The 18,890-nt window shown below is 38.2% G+C and overlaps 1 protein-coding gene across 2 annotated transcripts in view; it reads left to right on the top strand.

Annotated features, from left to right (window-relative positions):
• The window catches only part of VEGFC (vascular endothelial growth factor C), a 75,352-nt gene that overhangs the window by 53,130 nt on the left and 3,332 nt on the right, over positions 1-18,890 (top strand). For both annotated transcript variants that reach the window (XM_033059327.1, XM_033059328.1), the window contains exons 2-6: positions 1,466-1,679; positions 3,685-3,875; positions 10,614-10,765; positions 14,255-14,364; positions 14,584-14,914. In XM_033059327.1, coding sequence (XP_032915218.1) covers positions 1,466-1,679; positions 3,685-3,875; positions 10,614-10,765; positions 14,255-14,364; positions 14,584-14,914 — 998 coding nt within the window. The remainder of the gene's footprint in view (positions 1-1,465; positions 1,680-3,684; positions 3,876-10,613; positions 10,766-14,254; positions 14,365-14,583; positions 14,915-18,890) is intronic.

Genomic DNA, 18,890 nt, shown 5'->3' with positions numbered 1-18,890 from the left:
GATAGGTACATCTTTCACTACAGCAGGTTGCTCAGAGCTACATCCAACTTGCCCTTGAACAATTCCAGTGATCAGACATCTGCAGCCTTTCTGGGTGACCTGTTCCAGTGCCTCATCCCCTTCACAGTTATGTATATAACTGTATTTACAGAAATGAGTTCTGTGAATTTGACCTATCCTGAGGTGGTTCTGCTGTATTTGACATCAGATGAAGGAGTAGATGCAACCATATCTGCCATTTTATACCCTTGTAATTGTTTGTGAGACAAGGAGCAGTTTTGATTTGGGTGGGCGAGTTCTGAACTACTTGTTTTATTAATGTAATGTTCAAAATCATTGAACTGAAAGAGTTTATTTTTTGTTAGTTGTAGAGTCGGATAAGAAATGGTAAAGTTCAGTTCATATAGTTTCGTATTTCTACTTTTAGATGTTTCACACTCTTACAACCTGGTGGTTTTTGAGTAGAGCAACAGTTTTGTAGTAAACTGTAGAGAGTCTCCAGCCAGTTGATGCATTTTGTACAAAGCATTCCTCTATATTTTGTGTCTCATACTGCCATCTAAGGGCCGTGTAGGCTGAAAAGGTAGCTAAAGTTTCTTCTGTACTCTTCTTTCTTCAATCTGCCCTTCCCTTTGGGAAGTCAGCAATTCATGGATCAGAAAGATGGTGATGCAGTATGTTTCATGTAAGAGAAGCAAAGGAATCTTCCTGACAAACCATAAACTGGAATGTAAATCTCAGTCATTTAGAAAACTGCAGTTGCAATGAGTTTGTGTAAAGGTCAGAGAATAAGAAAGCAAGATTGCAGGATTTGAGGCTGCTCCTGAAACAGCAAGGGAGTATGAGGCTTAGATTCTTCAAGGTACCAAAGTCCTCGTGTTGTACTGATTTAAGGATTAGTGTTTAGAATAGAATTTGCTTATTAAGATTTTCCGTAGAAAGGTGCTAAATAACATAAATTTGTTTTTTTGGTTTGGTGTTTTATTTGGTTGGGTTTTTTTAACTGGTTTTGCATGTCTGGTGTTTTGATTTTTATGGGACTAAGGGAAAATGGGAAAAACTTGGTGTTACTTTAGGAGTATACGTTACTAAAGAACATGAACATCACTTAAATATTTTGGGGTTTAAGAATTCAAAATTTTATCACAAAAATTTATCTTTCCAGGACAAAAATGCAATTTTTTTAAATAATCTGCAAACTGTGTTTGTATAGGCTTAATTCTATAGCTCCTTTCTCACACAGATATTTTGAACAGCAAGGGTGATAAAGAAGTGGTGGAAGAAGCAAAACATTTGTTATATTTACTGTATTATTTGTCAATATAGTAGTGTTGACATTGACCGACAGAAGGAGTTTTTATGATGAGGACCCCTTTATTTTATAATGCGTGAGTTGCTTTTCAGGCTAGTTTCCAGCAAACCTTGTACTAGAAAAAGTAATTAATCTTGCATGTTACTTTGACAGGCTCATGGAAGCAAAGACCTGGAAGAGCAGTTGCGGTCTGTGTCCAGTGTGGATGAACTCATGACAGTACTTTACCCAGAATACTGGAAAATGTTCAAATGTCAGTTGAGAAGAGGAGGTTGGCAGCACAACAGGGAACACTCCAGCTTTGACACAAGATCAGACGATTCCCTGAAATTTGCTGCAGCACACTATAATGCAGAGATCCTGAAAAGTAAGTACAGGACACAATCCACATTCCAACGTACAATAAATGAAAATCCAAAGGCTTTTCAGTTGTGTCAAAAATATTTTAAAAGCTAAGTGTTGTCAGTAAGCCAACCTCAGCAGTTTGATAGGATGTGTTGTCTATAATATAAAATCTTTGATAGCCTTTCGTAAGAAACATCACTCTGCAGACATATTTTAGGTATGGCCATTGTAAGAAAGTGCCTTCTCAGCTCAGTAGAGAAAGTGAAGTATTTGTCTTCAGGCATAAAGGATCCTGCTTTGTAGAGCCTGTAACAATTTTGCAGAAAGCAAAGAGGATGCTGATAGTTGGACTCATTGAACTATTTCTTCTCATTTTCTGTAATTGCATTATGGTAATACTTTCTTCTCTTACACGTTTTGGCTTTGGAGCACCAAATAATCCACTTGTACCTTTTTCATGTTACAAGAGGATAGTTGTAATGATGCTGTGCTGAAACGAGCAAAACAGTTTTCAAACCAATGTGTTTGAATACCTTTCAGTGTTTCAGATAACTTGGATGAAAAGATATACACTTACAGTTTAAGAAAGTGCTTGTAAGCAGAGAAATGCAGGAGGTGTGTTTTTTGCCATAATATTGGAAATCATGTACCTTAATGGAGAGTTTAAAGTACACGTAAGACAAAATTTCCATTTTTGTTGAATAGCTTACCAAAATCTAGTGCCAGAGGGAATAAAGGGACCTGTACAGCTTCAAGTCTTGAGGCTGTTTAGTGTAGGATTATATTTAGTAAAATGCTGTAACATGATACAAAGTCTTTGCCCAAATTTATGTGCATCATCTGGGCACAAAAATCATCCATCAGGTTAAATCACGTGCTGTACATAATTGCTAAATAGTAAGCTTTTGCTTTAAATTATACTCTTCTAGTTAACAAACTAAACATGTATTTAAATTATTTTCACATTAACTGTCTAAATTTAAACAATTCTAATATATTGCATCCAAGGTGAAGTACTGTGTGGGGCTGGTTAAAATTACTTTGCAGAAGTGAGCACTGAAGTAAAGTGCACTAAAGTGAGTATTAAAGAGCAGAATTTACTCAAGATGAGACTTGCCCCAGGTGATGAAAGGACATGTGCAGCTTTAACTGCTGGCCAGCAGTTTGAGGGAGGTGATTCTGCCCCTCCCTCTGCTCTAGTGAGACCCCATCAGCAGTACGGTGTCCACAGGGTCCAGCTCAGGGGCCCCCAACAACCAAACATCCAAAGAAGGATGTGGACCTGTTGGAGCAGGTCCAGAAGAGAGCTGTGAGGATGTTCAGAGGGCTGGAGCACCCCTACTATGAAGATGGGCTGAGAGAGCTGAAGAAGAGAAGACTGCCAGGAGTTCTAGCAGCCTTCCAGGACCTAAAGGGAGTGTATAATAAAGATGAGGAGAGGTGTCTTAGCAGGTCCTGTTGTGATAGAACAGGGGTAATAATTTTGAACTAAAGAAAGTAGATTCACACTATATAAAGGGCAGACTTTTTTTTTTTTTTTTTTTTTTTTTTACAATAAAGATGGTGAATTATTGGAACAGGTGGCCCAGTGAGGTGGTAAATGGCCCATCCCTGGAAACATTCTGAGTCATTCAGGTTTGGATGGGGCTCTGAGCAACCTGATCTGCTTGAAGATGTCCTTGCTCACTACAAGGGGGTTGGTATAGGTGACAGGTGACTTCTATAGGTCACCTTCCAACATAAGCCAGGCTGTGATACTGTGCTTTAAGGTCTCCCCTGCCTGTTAGATTCCCTTTTAGCTCCATTGTGACTTTTCATCTCCTCCATGATGGTATGTCATGTTGCTATGAGGAAGTAAAATCAGCTAGAAGGTGACACAGAGAGATGTATGTTTCACTGACTAAAGGGTGTGACTCTAGAAATTCATATTCTGGTTTTGAAGTTTAAAAAGGAATCCTGATTTACTGTGGGACAGTTTTGACTTTAAGCAGTTACTTTATAACATGAAATTCCCTGTAACTTGGCAGGTATTGATACTGAATGGAGAAAAACTCAGTGCATGCCACGTGAAGTGTGTGTGGATGTGGGAAAAGAGTTTGGAGCAACTACAAACACCTTCTTTAAACCCCCATGTGTATCCATCTACAGATGTGGAGGTTGCTGCAATAGTGAAGGACTTCAGTGTATGAATATCAGCACAAATTACATCAGCAAGACAGTAAGTTCTCACTCTTTTATTACAGTTCATGTACTCCTTGCAAATACAGTTATGTTCATGCTTATTTTAAACCTTATTATTGCTACTATGACAAAGGAAGTAGTCAATTCCAAAATACACAGGAAAAATAGCTGAAGACACTACAACCTGTAAAAAAACATGTAGCACTCTTTTCCCCAATTTTTTTTTATTTTTCAAGGGAAAAAATAAATTATGATGTCCCATTGTCAATTTTGAGGTTATCCATGAAACTTAATTCGCTTTTATTACTTTTTTTCATCTACCTTATGCCTGTATGGGGCAAGCACTCCATGGAAAACTGGCCTGTAATTTTATTAGTGTAGACTGCTGTAGGACATATGCAGACAGGATACATGTTTCAAATAAAACCTTTTAGGAACGGTGTTTTACTATATTAAGATACATTTACCTATTTGTTTTGTTCTAATGCATCTTTTACCAGGTGTATGTGCAGGTTTGTTCTTCAAGTTTAGGGCTAGTAATCAGGTAGGAGTGTGCAGAGTTCATGCACTGAGCCTGTGAGCTGCCTTTAAAGCAGCATATACTACATTATTCTAAGTAGATACAGGAATTATCACAATTATCTTTCAACATTTCCTGCAAAAACCATGTGAAAAAAGTCATACTTAAAAGCATTTCCTAGGGTATTTTCCTGTTATTATATTATTTGGCAGGGTTTTGTTGGTTGTGGGCTTTTTCACTTTTTAGTGTAGATCTTGCTTCCTTTTTCAAGAGCATTCATCTATCTGAAGATGCAGCACATATTTATAATGAAGACCAGTCATAAAATTAAAGCCTTTAGAGATGTTACTCCTTTATCATAAAACTTTTCAGTGCTCTGAGCCTTTTTCAGGGGGAATTAGGAAAAGGGAATGTAAAGAAAATAGCAAAACCCATGCCATAGACAGCATTTTCTGCCCTCATTTCTCACCAAGTCTGTCTACCTGAAATGGTGAATCCTTCCAAGAATTTTCAATCCTAAATTTAGGCTACTGGTAGACAACCACACAGAACACAAGTAATGTAGCTCAAATAGCTTAAATAAGGACAACTACAACACTGACTTTGTTCAAGCCTTACTATTTTTCTCGTTACTAGGAGAAACCATTGTCTCAATTCCCCTTCCTTGAATGATGCAAATATAATTTTCATTTTAAAAACCCAAGAAATGAGATGACTTTTTTTTTTCCCACGCATTGGTAAAGTTTAGCTTACCAAAATAAAAGATTATCTCATCACACAGAGAGCTGTTCCACATAACAGATTTCCTAGTTTTTGATCATTATGTCTGTTTGGGCTAAATCATCTTACTGTTCACATCTGTTAAGTGATTTTTTACCCAGTGGAAAATGTTTGGCACTGAGTTTCTATTTGAAATTCTTGATGTTATTGGTGATGATATGATGTAGGAGTAGTTAAAGATTTAAGAGACTCTGAAAAGGAAAATGTTAAAGGTCTTATTAGAAAGAAGAGGCAATAACACTGTTTTGTTTTCTTATTCTGTAAAAGCAAGCAATTGTATCTACGAGTTTTTCTGTCTTGCTTCTGATTTCCAGTTGTATCTGGTCCTTGACAATAGGCAGTTTTTTAAAAAACTGTTAATAAAGAACAAACCTATAGCCACCACCTCATTTTTTAAAAATTATGTCACCACAGTTTACCCCATATCAGATGAGAATTAGGAGGATAAAAGTATTGGATTCAAGACCTTCAGGTATCCTACACATCTATTTTCACCACAGTTTCTCTTATTTCCTGAAAGTAATGAGAACAAATAATTTTCTCATAATTCACCAATTTTTAGCTTTATTTTTTTGTGCATAAACTCTGTAAGTTAACTACATACTGTTCACCCTGCAGAAAAAGTGCTTAATGGGAAATTCATATGGAGTTCTTACTGTGAGGGCAAGCTCTATCATTGGCTCCAGACATTAAAATAAAGATTATATCAGCTTTCTTCAAAATTAATTAAAAATAAAAGAACTAAGCACAGAAATTATTTTTGCAGGGGAGAAATCATTGATTTCCAGGGTAGTGGACCAGGTCAGATGTTCCCAGATTGCCTTGTGGAACACAGTGGTGGTCCACAGCAAAGTCAATAGTTTTCTAGTTCAGGCTGTGTTCTTCCCTTCTACCTATTTAACTTTATTGAGAGAAAAGCAGAAAAGTATTCTGCTTTGGTTTTAATACCATTTTTTTCCTAAAACCTGTTTTTGTTGTTGCTAAGGGATGTTTACAGAACCAGGATTGAGATATGAGACAACTTGTTAATTAAGATATGGTACGAGATCTGTGACACTCTTTGAAGGCTCCCTACGCTAAGTCACAAACTGCAACAGATCCTCTCCTGACTGCAGTAGCCCAGTTTTTAAGTGGTGGCTTGTCTAGTAAGGATCTGTGGGAAATGTGACTGGTTGAGTTTTCATTTTGTGGTGTGGATATTTGGACTATTTCCTCTAATTTGTTATCAAACAGCTGCTGTCTTTTTCCATAGCACCAGGATTGTGAAACTACCTGGTGCAGCTATAGCCTGTCCCTCAATAGCACTTTTTTATGCCTCACCTACAGGCACTTGCTTGTAAGTTGAAGGGAAGCGGAGAGCAGATTTCAAAGAGCTGTTTCATCCCATTCTCCCTCTTGGCTGTCAGGAAGGACATATTTTTGGCTTCTTTCAGATCACTTGTAAAAATCCTAAATCATCTTGTTTCACGGTTACAGTTATAGTCTCTCAAGGGAAAACATCTATCCAAACAGATCAAAATTAGATTTAGAGGAGATTTTCTCACAGGAAACAAGTTAGCAGCTTGAAATTGTTTGCCCAGTTTGGGATGTACATGGTGTTCTTTTTCACAACTCAGATATATGCCACAAGTATATTCAGTTGTTTTCAACATTACCATTTCTACCTTTTCCCTTGCAATTTTCTGTTAGACTAGTTATTGTAGTGATATAGTAGGTACTTTTAACAGTGGAAGATATATAAGTTCCAAATGTTTTTTGTTAATATTTCTGGGAAAAGAAAGGGATTAAAATAGAAGAAGGTTAAAATAAGGAACCTAAGCATATAAAATAAATATTAATTTATTATAGCAAATGTCTGTTGTTATATCCCACATAAGCTCTGAAATATTTTTTTGAGAAAGTTCAACAGTAAAATAATGATGATGTGCCACTTCTCAAATAATTTATTTTCATTCTTTTCAATATAGAGATGTTTAGTTTTGAAATCAGTCTTATGTCCTTAGTTTAAAATCTCTCTAGACACACTGTACTGTGTTACACTGGTTATATTTGGCTGGCCTAACTGACACTTTAGAAAGTGCAAAGATCACAAGTGATGGAAACTTAGACTCAATCAATTCAAGGGAAACTTGCCAAAATAAACCACAGGCCATCAGAATAACACAGAGTAGTTAATGTAAATCTTGGGAAAAAAAGTTACATAAATCCTGTATTTGAAATGTATCTAGAATTATGGCCTTCCCACATAATAACAGTTTTGATATATTTCAGAAGTCAGTGAGCTTAATAATAATTTTATCTGTGCTGATGCAATGGATATTGGCACATATGATGATAGTGCTGAATAAATTAATTTAGCCACTGAAGCAAAGAAATACTTTGTATACAGAATCTCAGTTTTTCTGGTAATTATGTTATGAAGTCCTTCTGGTGTAAAGAAGAAGCTATCAAGGCCATAGATCAAATTTACATGCCTTTTGGGTCTTTGAATGACCTGGTGTCCCTGACCATGGCAGAGGGGTTCTAATTAGATGATCTCAAAGGTCCGTTCCAAACCAAACTATTCTATAATTTTACGGATCAGTGAGAAGGAATATATGGAAATTTGCTTTTTCAGGAGATCTGATAGTGCTTTTTGTCAACACTTTCAGAGATTTCCATCTTCTGTTAGATTTTTTCTTTTTTTTTTCTAATTTTAAAATCGTATTAAGTTCTAGGTTCTGGACAGTACTTGGAAGAGAAACCCTAGAAATGGTGCAATAGACTGGAAGACCTGCCAACTGGCTTTCTGTGATAAAACAGCCTTAGACTGGCTGAACGGCAGGTGTTGAATTCTTATTAAATGCATTAATTATTTATGACCTTCAATTGTTCTTCAGTTAGAACTTCTGTTAGTATGTGCTGTACTCTGAGATTAACAATGTGTTACTGATTTATGTTTACAATTAGCAGCTTCTCTGGAGGAGGACAGAGCTTTGTGGTTATGTGGGGAGTTTAGGGTTTGGTTTTTTTATATATATTATTCTTTAGTTATACAATCTCTTATTGCTTCTCTTGTTGCTTCCCACTGGTTTCCTGACAATGCAATGTTGGTGGCAAAAAGGTGCAGACAACATGGACAAGTTGAGTCTATTTCTTTCTTTTATTTGCCTCTGACTGGAGCAATACTCATAAATTGCTGGTTTATTTATTATAACTACTAACATTTTTCAGAGCAATAAAAGCTCTCCACTTTTCAAAGAATTTCTCTAATCCCTACTACTATCAGATATATTCTTCTGGGGACTGAAACTCATTCATTGTAGTCTTTGGTACTAAATATCTGTCAGGATATATCTTTTCCCTTTAGGGTGAGTTAGTCTGTTTTTTATTATAATTTAAAGTTGGAAAGGAAAAGAAGATTTGGACTTCTAAGAATGCAGTAAATCCAATCTTTTAGGGAATGAGGAATCAAGCAGAAATATAAGCCATTTGGTCTCCAAGAAGAAATACCCGTTTGGGCAATGTGGGTACCAGCAATAGTAGCCACAGTGAACAATGGTGCCAGAAAAAGAATTGAGAACCAGCCTCATACATAGATGTTATGAGGCATTTTTTACAGAAATATCCTTTCTGGGTGTTGACATTTGGCTGTTAAATTCTGCCAGACGTGTCCTATAGTGACAGCAGATGTTGAGCTTCTTCTTCTGTTGGATGAGGAAGGTGAGCAAAAAATAAATTGTATATGTTATCAAAGCCATAGCATTGCTTACGGTCAGGTTTTACATACAGTAATTTCATGACTATAAGGCGCACCCTTTTGACTAAAATTTTCACCCGAACCCGGAAGTGCGCCTTATAGTCTGGTGCGCCTTATACATGGGCAAAAGTTCGGAAATTTGCCAACCCGGAAGTGTAAGCCGCGAGCCGCGGGGGCAGCCGGCAGACCCGCGGCTGCCGGGTGGAGGCGGGGCCGTGGGGGCCACGGCTGCCGGCTACAGGGGGGCCCGCGGCGCCCTTCCTGCTGGGTACAGGCGGGCCCAGGGCCCCGTGGCTGCCAGGTTCAGGCAGGCCTGGGGGCCCACAGCACCCCAGCAGGCCTACCCCGGCCCTGGGCAGGCGGCACGGAGCGGCGGCGGGCATAGCCCAGCCCTGGGGAGGCGGGGCTGAGCGGCGGCAGGCATGCCCCAGCCCCACTGGGTACAGGCGGGCCCAGGGGCCCATGGCTGCCGGGTTGAGGTGGGGCCTCGGCCAGCAACCACGCGGGGGGAGCTGGGAGCGGATCCTCGCTGCAAAAAATAAGTGCACCTTATAGTCCGGTGCGCCTTATAAATGTGCAAAGTTGCAAAATTTGTCGACTCCAGGAGGTGCGCCTTATAGTCTGGTGCGCCTTATGGTCGTGAAATTACTGTCATCTGAAATGTTTTACATAGATTAAGATTCAAGAATAATTTTTGCATGTTGTGAGTTTATTCACTTAAATTGTTTCACTGAATAAGTAGCAGCAACTACTGGGTGATGTAAAATACATTACTATTAAGAAAACTTATTTGGACAAATTGAAAGTAATTTGAGGAGGTCAAGGAAGCCTTTATATAAACTACCTTTCTATTGTCTTACTAGACTTTTTTCTCGGTGCACCACTGAAGTAATGATGGGAATAGTCATTATCAATATTCATCTCCAAACTGGTACCTTTCAAAGATATAATGGAAGGATAAATAAGATTAATTCATGTTCACCATCATTTCCATTACCATGTTTGATACATCTCAGCTGTTTTTGTGAAAGTTCTATCAGTGATCTCCTGAAGCTGAATAGGGCAGTTGGGCAGGGATCTACATCTTTTAGGTGCTTTGGAAATGTAGCAGTCATCTTCTGCTGCCATCTCCAGTGGTCTGGTGTCTGCTTTGCTTTGTTAGTTCATATACAGATGTTTTATCAGTAGTGGATATTTCTTAATACTTTGAAACGAAAAAAAATTATAGTTCAAGATATATTCCATCTGGATAGGCATATACCTGCAGAGATACAAGTACTAAAAATTTTAAAAATTCAGTATGCTGTAGTTCAAATGTTATTCAGAACTGGTTCAATCCAAGTCCTCTATATTGCTGTTTTACATAAGTTTTTATAATTGAGCAATTCTTCAGCTTTTCAAAGCACCTTCCAAATGTTTCATTTAGGATTTTTTTTTAAATGTTGCCAATTTGAAGTCCTGTCCTCTAGAAACATGAGTTCTTTGAACATTTTCCTCCTGTGTATTATATGTAGTAAGCAAACTGGCATGTAGCAGAGTTTAACACTAAAAATGTTAATTGTCACACCAGAACTATTGTACTCATTTTGCACATAATAATTATTTAGCAGTATAATTGAATGCTGAATGACAACAAAAAAATCTGAACCTAAATTCGTGATAGGTTTTTCGTATGTCCTTGCATTGGTTTTAGTTGGATCTATATAAGAAGTTTTTTACTTTGCATTGCCTTGTAGCTGTTTGAGATCACGGTACCTCTGTCCCACGGCCCCAAGCCTGTCACGGTCAGTTTTGCCAATCACACATCCTGCCGCTGCATGTCCAAGCTGGATGTCTACAGACAAGTCCACTCCATCATAAGACGTTCCTTGCCAGCAGCACAAACTCAGTAAGTATGAAGCTTGTCTTTCCTTTGACATAATGAGCAAGCCTATATAATTCAGATTTCAATACTACTGGGAAGTTTTCACAGTTAGGATAGGCAAACTATGCATAGCAGTAGCAAAATGCATTCTGTGAGGGAGCTGCCATTATTTTACACAGAGAGAATTTTACTAGATTAACATCACCTTTTTACCCAGCAGATAAACTGCAGCAAGATGATTTAAAACTGTCTGCTGGAATTTTTGATGAAAGAGCTACAATCCAATTGAGACTTAAAGAAAACGTCAGCAAAATACATTTAATTTTAAAAAAAACCTAAAAATATCTTTTTAGATAATTAGGAGACAATATTTCTCTCTCAATTCATATTTTCATTTTTTTAAATGCTTTTTTGAAAAAGGCTTCTTCTTTTAGGGACTCTTTAATTTGCAAGTCTTCTTTGACATCTTCATGTGACAGAGGTGTACAGTAATTTCACGACTATAAGGCGCACTTCCGGGAGTCGGCAAATTTCGCAACTTTATACATTATATAAGACGCACCAGACTATAAGGCGCACTTTTTTTTTGCCGTGAGGATCCACCGCCAGCTCCCCCCACACGGCTGACGGCCGCGGCCCCCTCCTGCTCCTGCCAGCTGTGGCACTGCGGCCCTGCCTGCCCCTATCGGCTGTGGCCCCGCTGGCCACGGCACTGTGACCCCGCCTGCCCGTGCTGGCTGCAGCCCCACTGGCCCCACAGGCCCCCACTGGCCCCGCCTGCCCTATCAACTGTGGTCCCGCTGGCCCCAGAGCCGCGGCCCCGCCTACCCATGCCGGCTGCAGCCTCACCTGCACCTGCCAGCTGTGGCAACGCAGCCCCGCCTTCCCCTATCGACCGCGGCCCCGCTGGCCCGTGCTGACTGTGGCCCTGCTGGCCTCGCCTGTCCGTGCTGGCCGTGGCCCCGCTTGCTCTGCCTGCCCCTATCAGCCGCGGCCAGCTGGCCCCACCTGCCCCTATCGGCTGTGGCCCCACTGCCCCCAGCACCACGACCCTACCTGCCCCTATCAGCTATGGCCCCGCCGGCCCCAGCACCGCGGCCCCGCCCGCGGCTCGAGGCCAGCACAGGGCGGGGTTGCCCTTGGCTCAGGGCCACCCTCGGCTTGGGGCGGCGTGGGGCCGCCCGCTCCCTCCATCCCCACGCGGCTTCTGTTGGCTGGGGGCTGCCCGGTCCCGCCCCCCCTTGTGGCTTGGCTCGCAGCTTGCACTTCCGGGTTGGCAAATTTCGCAACTTTGTACATTATATAAGGTGCACTGGACTATAAGGCGCACTTCTGGGTTCGGACCAAAATTTTAGTCAAAAGGGTGCGCCATATAGTCGTGAAATTACTGTACATAAAATAGAATGGAAGGGGGAAATAAAGGGTTAATTGGCATTCCACAGAAGTATTGTATTGATTTTTTTGTGTGTATGATTTTGAATGAAAAATATCATAGAACAATCTGGCACCAGAAATCTCATTTTCAGTTATTGCAACACTTGAAGATCTCCTTCCTTAATTTAGAGGTCTGAGTGATGATTTTATGATGTATAAATATTTAGGAGCTCAAATATACATAGTAGACTAACATCTGCTTTGAGGAAGAATCAATAACTAACTGGAATGAATTGACATTTTTTTAATAAGGGGAGTCAGTAGAACAAATTTCTCAGAGGTGTTAAGCATTTTTCTCAGTGGTTTCATTTAGTTTAAGTCTGGTTGTTTTCTGACACATTCATAAACATAGAGTATATTCTTTTTGAGTTTATTTAATTTGTTCATCAAAATATGGATCATAAACAGTAGCTTGGAAATAAATCTATTAATAATTAGTTTAATTACATAATTAACAGTTTATAAAGAAAAAACAAACACAAGAGTCAGTAAGAAAGTCAAATTATGTTGACTCTCTCCAGCTTCTCAATGTTTATAAGTTAAGAGCAATTGTAATGGCCAGTGCAAGTGTTTATTCTAGCCTGGGAAGAGCTCCCTGTAGTTGAGGGAGGTGAGAGTACACATACCAGGCTTGGACTGGCACTCACAGGTAACTGTTTGTCCTGTGGCAAAGGAATCACACTTCAACAGAGGTAAGACAACATAGTACAGGATCAGAATATATGAAGGTCTTCTCTACTGTCATTTACTGCCTTTAAGTTTAGAGTCTATGACTTTGTGCAATAAAACAGACAGGTGGGTTTGGTTTGTTGTTGTTTGGTTTGATTTGGTTTGGGTTTTTTTAACACAATGCAATAATAGTCTGTAAATTGTCTGTACTATTTCTCAAGTGGAATTGGAAGGCAGGCTAAAGGAAGCGTATGCCAAGTGAGGCAGCAAGAGTGAGCTTATTAGTGGGATGAAATCAGGAAACACCAGTTTGCCAAAACGTGAGGCAAAGCAGGGTGATGTTAAGCCACAGCAGTCTTTTCAAGCTGAGTGATTTAGTGTGTTGAAGGGGAGTGGTCTACTTGAATGATGATCATGGAAGAATATCCCAGCACCTGCATTTTTCAATGTGAGTAATGGTGCTCAGGGGAATGAACAGTGCATCAAATGTGTAATATAGGTGTTGTCTTAAAAGGTTAGTAGGATTTTAAGAATGCAACAGAAACAATGAATAAATGACACAGCCCAGATGCATGAAGTTAGGCTCGACTTGTTCAAAGATGTAATGTCAGCTGTGGTGATAAAGAAATTGCAAGCAAGGAAGATGAGATAATATATATAAATATTCTATCAGTGATTAACCAGATAGCTCAGTTCACTCATTCTTTACAAAGGCAACAGCTGCTGTTTGGATTTTTTGCTCTATTTGGTACCACTACCTTGGCTGCAAACTGTAGCAGGAAGAGGACTAAAGTATTGACTTGTTTATTGCCTTTATTTTTTAAGGTGAAGAGGCATCACTGCTCAAGTCCAAATCTTTGGTTCAAGAAGGCTAGACAGAATGAGTGACTAATGAGAAAGTGTCAGCTAATGGCATGTAACTTTCACATAAAATGAAACAGAATCTGATAAACTTGATAAACTGATTTTATTTTTTTAAGTTTTGCTTACAGAATTCATTCAGAAACTATCATATCCGCTGTCTTTTGACATCTTAAATTTAAAAAAAAAATTGTACTTCAAGAAGCAAAATGAGAAATTAAGTTTTATACTCATAAATATGAGGCTTATGTTCTAGGGTTAGATCTGTTTCCAAACATCATCAGCAAAGTACAAATATCAGCTTCTAAAAGTTGGAGATAAAACTTGAAATATGAGAAGATTTCTTCAACAAATGGTTGAAAATAGCTGTAGTGAGGAGAACCTTCAGTAATAGATTTGACAAGAATAAAAATTAAAATTATGAATGAACTGACACTCTTAGATATTTGCAATGGAGAGCAAACAACAATCAATCAACAGCTAAAATAGGGGTTTTATTTCTCCTTGAGTTCTTATGGTAGTAAATCAACATCATTTTTAATTTCACAGGTGTCATGTGGCAAACAAGACCTGTCCAAAAAATCATATTTGGAATAATCAAATTTGCAGATGTTTGTCACAGCATGATTTTGACTTCTCTTCTCACCTTGGAGATTCTGGTAAGCACTTTCTTTTAGAGCATAAAATGTCCTTCCAAAGACAAGAAGTTGTAGTATCTTTTTCTGTATCGATGCTTCTACTGGTTGTTGCCTTTTGACATAAGCTTATTTTTTAAATACCAACAAAGGAATGCATTTGCTCATTTCTTCACATAAGAATAGATGAGAGAGTAGGCACAAAATTCTGGTACTAGTGCAACTTCTCTGCTGCTTTCCTAGACACATCTGAAGGATTCCATATCTGTGGACCAAACAAGGAGCTGGATGAAGAAACCTGTCAATGTGTCTGCAAAGGAGGTGTGCGGCCCTCGAGCTGTGGACCTCACAAAGAATTAGACAGATCATCGTGTCAGTGCACGTGCAAAAACAAACTTATCCCTGCTTCCTGCGGACCCAACAAGGAATTTGATGAAGAAAAGTGCCAGTGTGTATGTAAAAAGACCTGTCCTAGACATCAGCCACTAAATCCAGCAAAATGCATCTGTGAATGTATAGAATCTCCCAATAAATGCTTCTTGAAAGGAAAAAGGTTCCATCACCAGACATGCAGGTAAAACCTCCACTTTTATTTCTTTTATTGTGTTCAAGGCCTAAAATTTTGGGTTGTGATGTTAGCTGTCTTGTTGAATTGCTTTGTAGTCTTAAGTAAACTGTAAGCCTGTCATCAGTTCAGTTTTATCTTCTATGACTTCTATAATCTCTAAGAGGAAGCTACTAGGCATAATAAGTATTTGAAAGCATGTTTAGTTTCTAGTACTCTTACAACTGCTTCCTGGAACTTTTCTTCCTTTTCCTTTTTTTTCCTGGTGAAAATTAGCTCTAAGTTCAAGCTCCCTGTATCTTATGGTATTTAAAATCCCACTCTGTTTTTTCCAAGAACTGAATATTGCAATTCGAGTAACTCAGATATTCAGATAACTCAAATATTCCTAATTCGATTTCAGTGCTTAGTTCTGAAGATAACATCTTTCATTTCCACCTCCTAAATTTTGGAATCACCTAGCTCTGGGTGATTTTTGTGAAAAGTAGACATATATAACTATAAATCAAACTTCCCACATTCACCATTTAAGATAAAATTTAGTTGGGAATAAAATTCTGCAATTTCTTTATGTACCCCAGGACCTTTCTTTCCATGACTGCTTCACCCATAGTATTAGCAGTCTATATATAAAAATGTGAGTTACTTTGGATTCTGAGAAACAAATAGTATTATTTTTGCTTTGTGCATTGTGAGGAAAGTTTCCCGTAAAGTTCTCATAAATTTCTTGAACAAATTTCTTAATTAAATTAAATTTTTAAAAATTTTCTTAACAATGCCATTTAGAGCAGAAAGCTCACTTATTTCTAATATAGGGAAGTATTTCTATTATAGGAATGACAAATAACAATTTAGGCCCTGCAAATGGAAAATAGCAAATTGGGACATTTAAATGTCTGTGTATGATACTTATCAAAAATAAACCTTATGTAATATTTAATCTAAAATGTAATTAGTTGGACTAAATATATTGGTACATCTATATATACACACATTTGTTCACCTTCATAATAAAAAATGTCAAATATAAGTAATGACACTTGTGTTGAAGTCTCGCAAATGAGGGAAAATATTATTAACTGGCATTATTTGTTTACCAATATTTGGCCTTTTAGGTTGTTAGAATTATCAAAAATTATTTCTTCTCTATATTTCAGCTCATATAATTTCAATTTTATGTTTGCAGAGGAAAAGAAACCAACCTGGTTACATAAGCTTTACATACTAGCAGAGCCTTTGTGCTACAGGTTTCACTTCCAGCAGTGCTACAAACGTAAACCATCTACATTTTAAAAGAACACTCACAACTGAAGAAGTTAGGCACTGAAGAAGCTTGGAAATGCCATGATAAATACTTGATGTTGATTTCAATATCTTTATTGATTTATAGACTTAGTATTTGAGGGAGGAAATTAAGTTCAGCCTTTCTCTGTTGTGGTTGAATACGATAAAGAGTTTGAAACACTTTCTCATTTCCAAGGACAGTATGATATAGGATGCTTTTACCTTTTTTAAAAGCTGTTTTTCTTTTGTATTTGAGTGCAGAAAGAAAGGTTTATATATGTTGTTACTTTATACCTGTAGAACCAACAGTCCTGTAGATGTTAGCACTGTCAAGGAAAATAGAGGGGACAGTCTCTCCTCCTTAAGAAAAGACTTAGCATAGCTTTCTCATGTGTTAGCTCTGTCCAGCACACACTGTCTCTGAAAGGAAAAAAAAATCCTGCAACATCTTTTTTATCTCTGAGAGATCCCTTGCTTGTTTAATACAGCATCAATTATACAATTTAATTTATATAATACAAATATAAAATATATTAATCCTACAAATTTATTAAAAATGAATAGAAGTAACCACTCTGTTTAGCTTTGTGCTAGACAGGTGAAACCTAGACATGAGCATAATAATTCTGTAGTCATGTCCTAGACAGCTACCTGTCCTACAAGCAGTGCTTGTAGCTTCTGATTTTGAAGCACTAATATTTTTATATGCTAAAATGCCTCTGTGTAACACCCTGCTTCAAATGAAAGGAATACAAAGCACAGGATTGGAAGGGAAAAAAGGCTCTCAGCATACTTCTTTTTAGGGTGATTATGCTCTTTATCAGCACAAGAAGTAGCATTTCTACTTGTTTTATTTGTGGGGTTAGACAGCCCACAGTGACAATCTGGGCATTCTGCATAGCAAAACTTCACAATTATTCACCATAAAGAGAAAGTTGCTGCTGTTTTGCCCAGCACTGTGAATAGTGACTGAGCATCTCTCTGTTTTAGCTCCAGCGTGCTCAGATGATCCTCATTGAAACAGACCTCTGTAACGTGAAACCACTCCGTAAACAGCATTCAGACCAAATCTCTTGAAAGAACTGGTCTATTGTTCAGCAGTTTCCTAAGGAAACCACATTTATGTAGTTACAATGACTCTGTTGCTATTCACACTGTGCTACCACCTCCAAAATTTATTTTGGTCCGTTTTTACTGGGCCAGATAACTAGGAACTTCATCTGCTAAGCACTTTAGAGGAGGAGAGGGACTTTCTTGCTCTGTTAACATGTCCCAAATAAGGATAAGACTGGAGTAACCTGACCTTGACTGCTGCTAGATACAAACTCACATGGGAGAGGTGCTGTATAGCACTCCCAGCTGCAAGTTGAAGTTCACAAGGAGGCATGAATCCTAAACAAAGCAAGCTCCTCATGATTAATGTTTGCATGACTGCTTTTCATTGTGTCTAGTCATAGGCGTGTGGAAGAGTTTGGCTTTGCCTCTTTTTCTTCTTATTTCATTTTACTGTCATTCAGTGCATGAAATGGTCTGAACTTACATGACAGAGACAGCAAAAAGTTCAGTGAGTTCAGTGTTTCAACCACTGCATCTCTGTGGACCACCTTTTTCCCAGAGCAGACCTGCTGCTGATTGCCTATTCACTCACAATATTAGATCCTTTCACAAACTTTTTTGTTGCCTTTTACCACTATTTCCAAACTTTTGGGGGAATGGATCAGTAGGGCTTTGAGAGATTCCCATGAGCTGCTTACACAGATTTCAAATATCTATTAGTTGGCACAAAATAATGTAACTACCTTAATTACAGAGACCACAGTGGTGAACTAATCTATGATAAATGACATTGAAAACACTGAACATGTGACTAGTTAATAAATGTCCCATTTGCTGTCTTCCTCATTCCTTATCACTTTCCTCATAGCCAGATTCATTGGTTGAACTACATGGTGTGAATTAATGTAACTGTAGTCCAGACCTCATATAATAAACAAATTATTGCAAAGTAATAACTTGGTATCCAAAACAAGCACACAACATACTAACTTATTTGCAACAACAATAAGAGTACCCACAAGCCTGAAACAAGAATTACCTAGGGAAGAGGAGAGTGACATTGCACAATTTAGCGAGCTGTATATATGTAAGTAAGAGTTATCATAAAAGATCATAATATCAGTGTTTCACAAACAGGCACACATTATTTAAGTACAAGTATAACTGTGCTGAAATTCAAGACATATACTTTTGTCTTTTGACCCATTGCCAGTGTCTTAAAAAAATCACAGACTTGTACTTTGTCTCCATTATATACCAGAAAGTATTTAGCATTGTTATTGTAAGGTTATTTTGGGTCAAGTTCTTGTTTTAATAGAAAAATTAAATAGGAAAAGGAAGGGTTCAGGGACAAGCAGAGATATTATCTATGTATAAGTCCTATTTTTCAGTCAAGGAATTGGTGAGGAAAACTTCTGCTACTGCGTAGGGAGATATGATTTGTGGTTCAATGCTGTATTTCTGTTAAACTTATTTTAATTGGGTAGACATTAATTCTGCTCTTTTTCCATTAAGATTTATCAGAAATGTGATAAATAGGCTCTGATTTTTCTTCAGAATGCACACAAATGCAATATGAATGTAGATATATTCCCACTGGCTCGGAGATTGCCTGTGGGAATTTGCAGCTTGAAAGGAAGTATGT

The sequence above is a fragment of the Catharus ustulatus genome, chromosome 5, assembly GCF_009819885.2.
Source record: "Catharus ustulatus isolate bCatUst1 chromosome 5, bCatUst1.pri.v2, whole genome shotgun sequence".
Lineage (NCBI taxonomy): Eukaryota > Metazoa > Chordata > Aves > Passeriformes > Turdidae > Catharus > Catharus ustulatus.
This window is presented reverse-complemented; position numbering and strand designations above follow the sequence as displayed.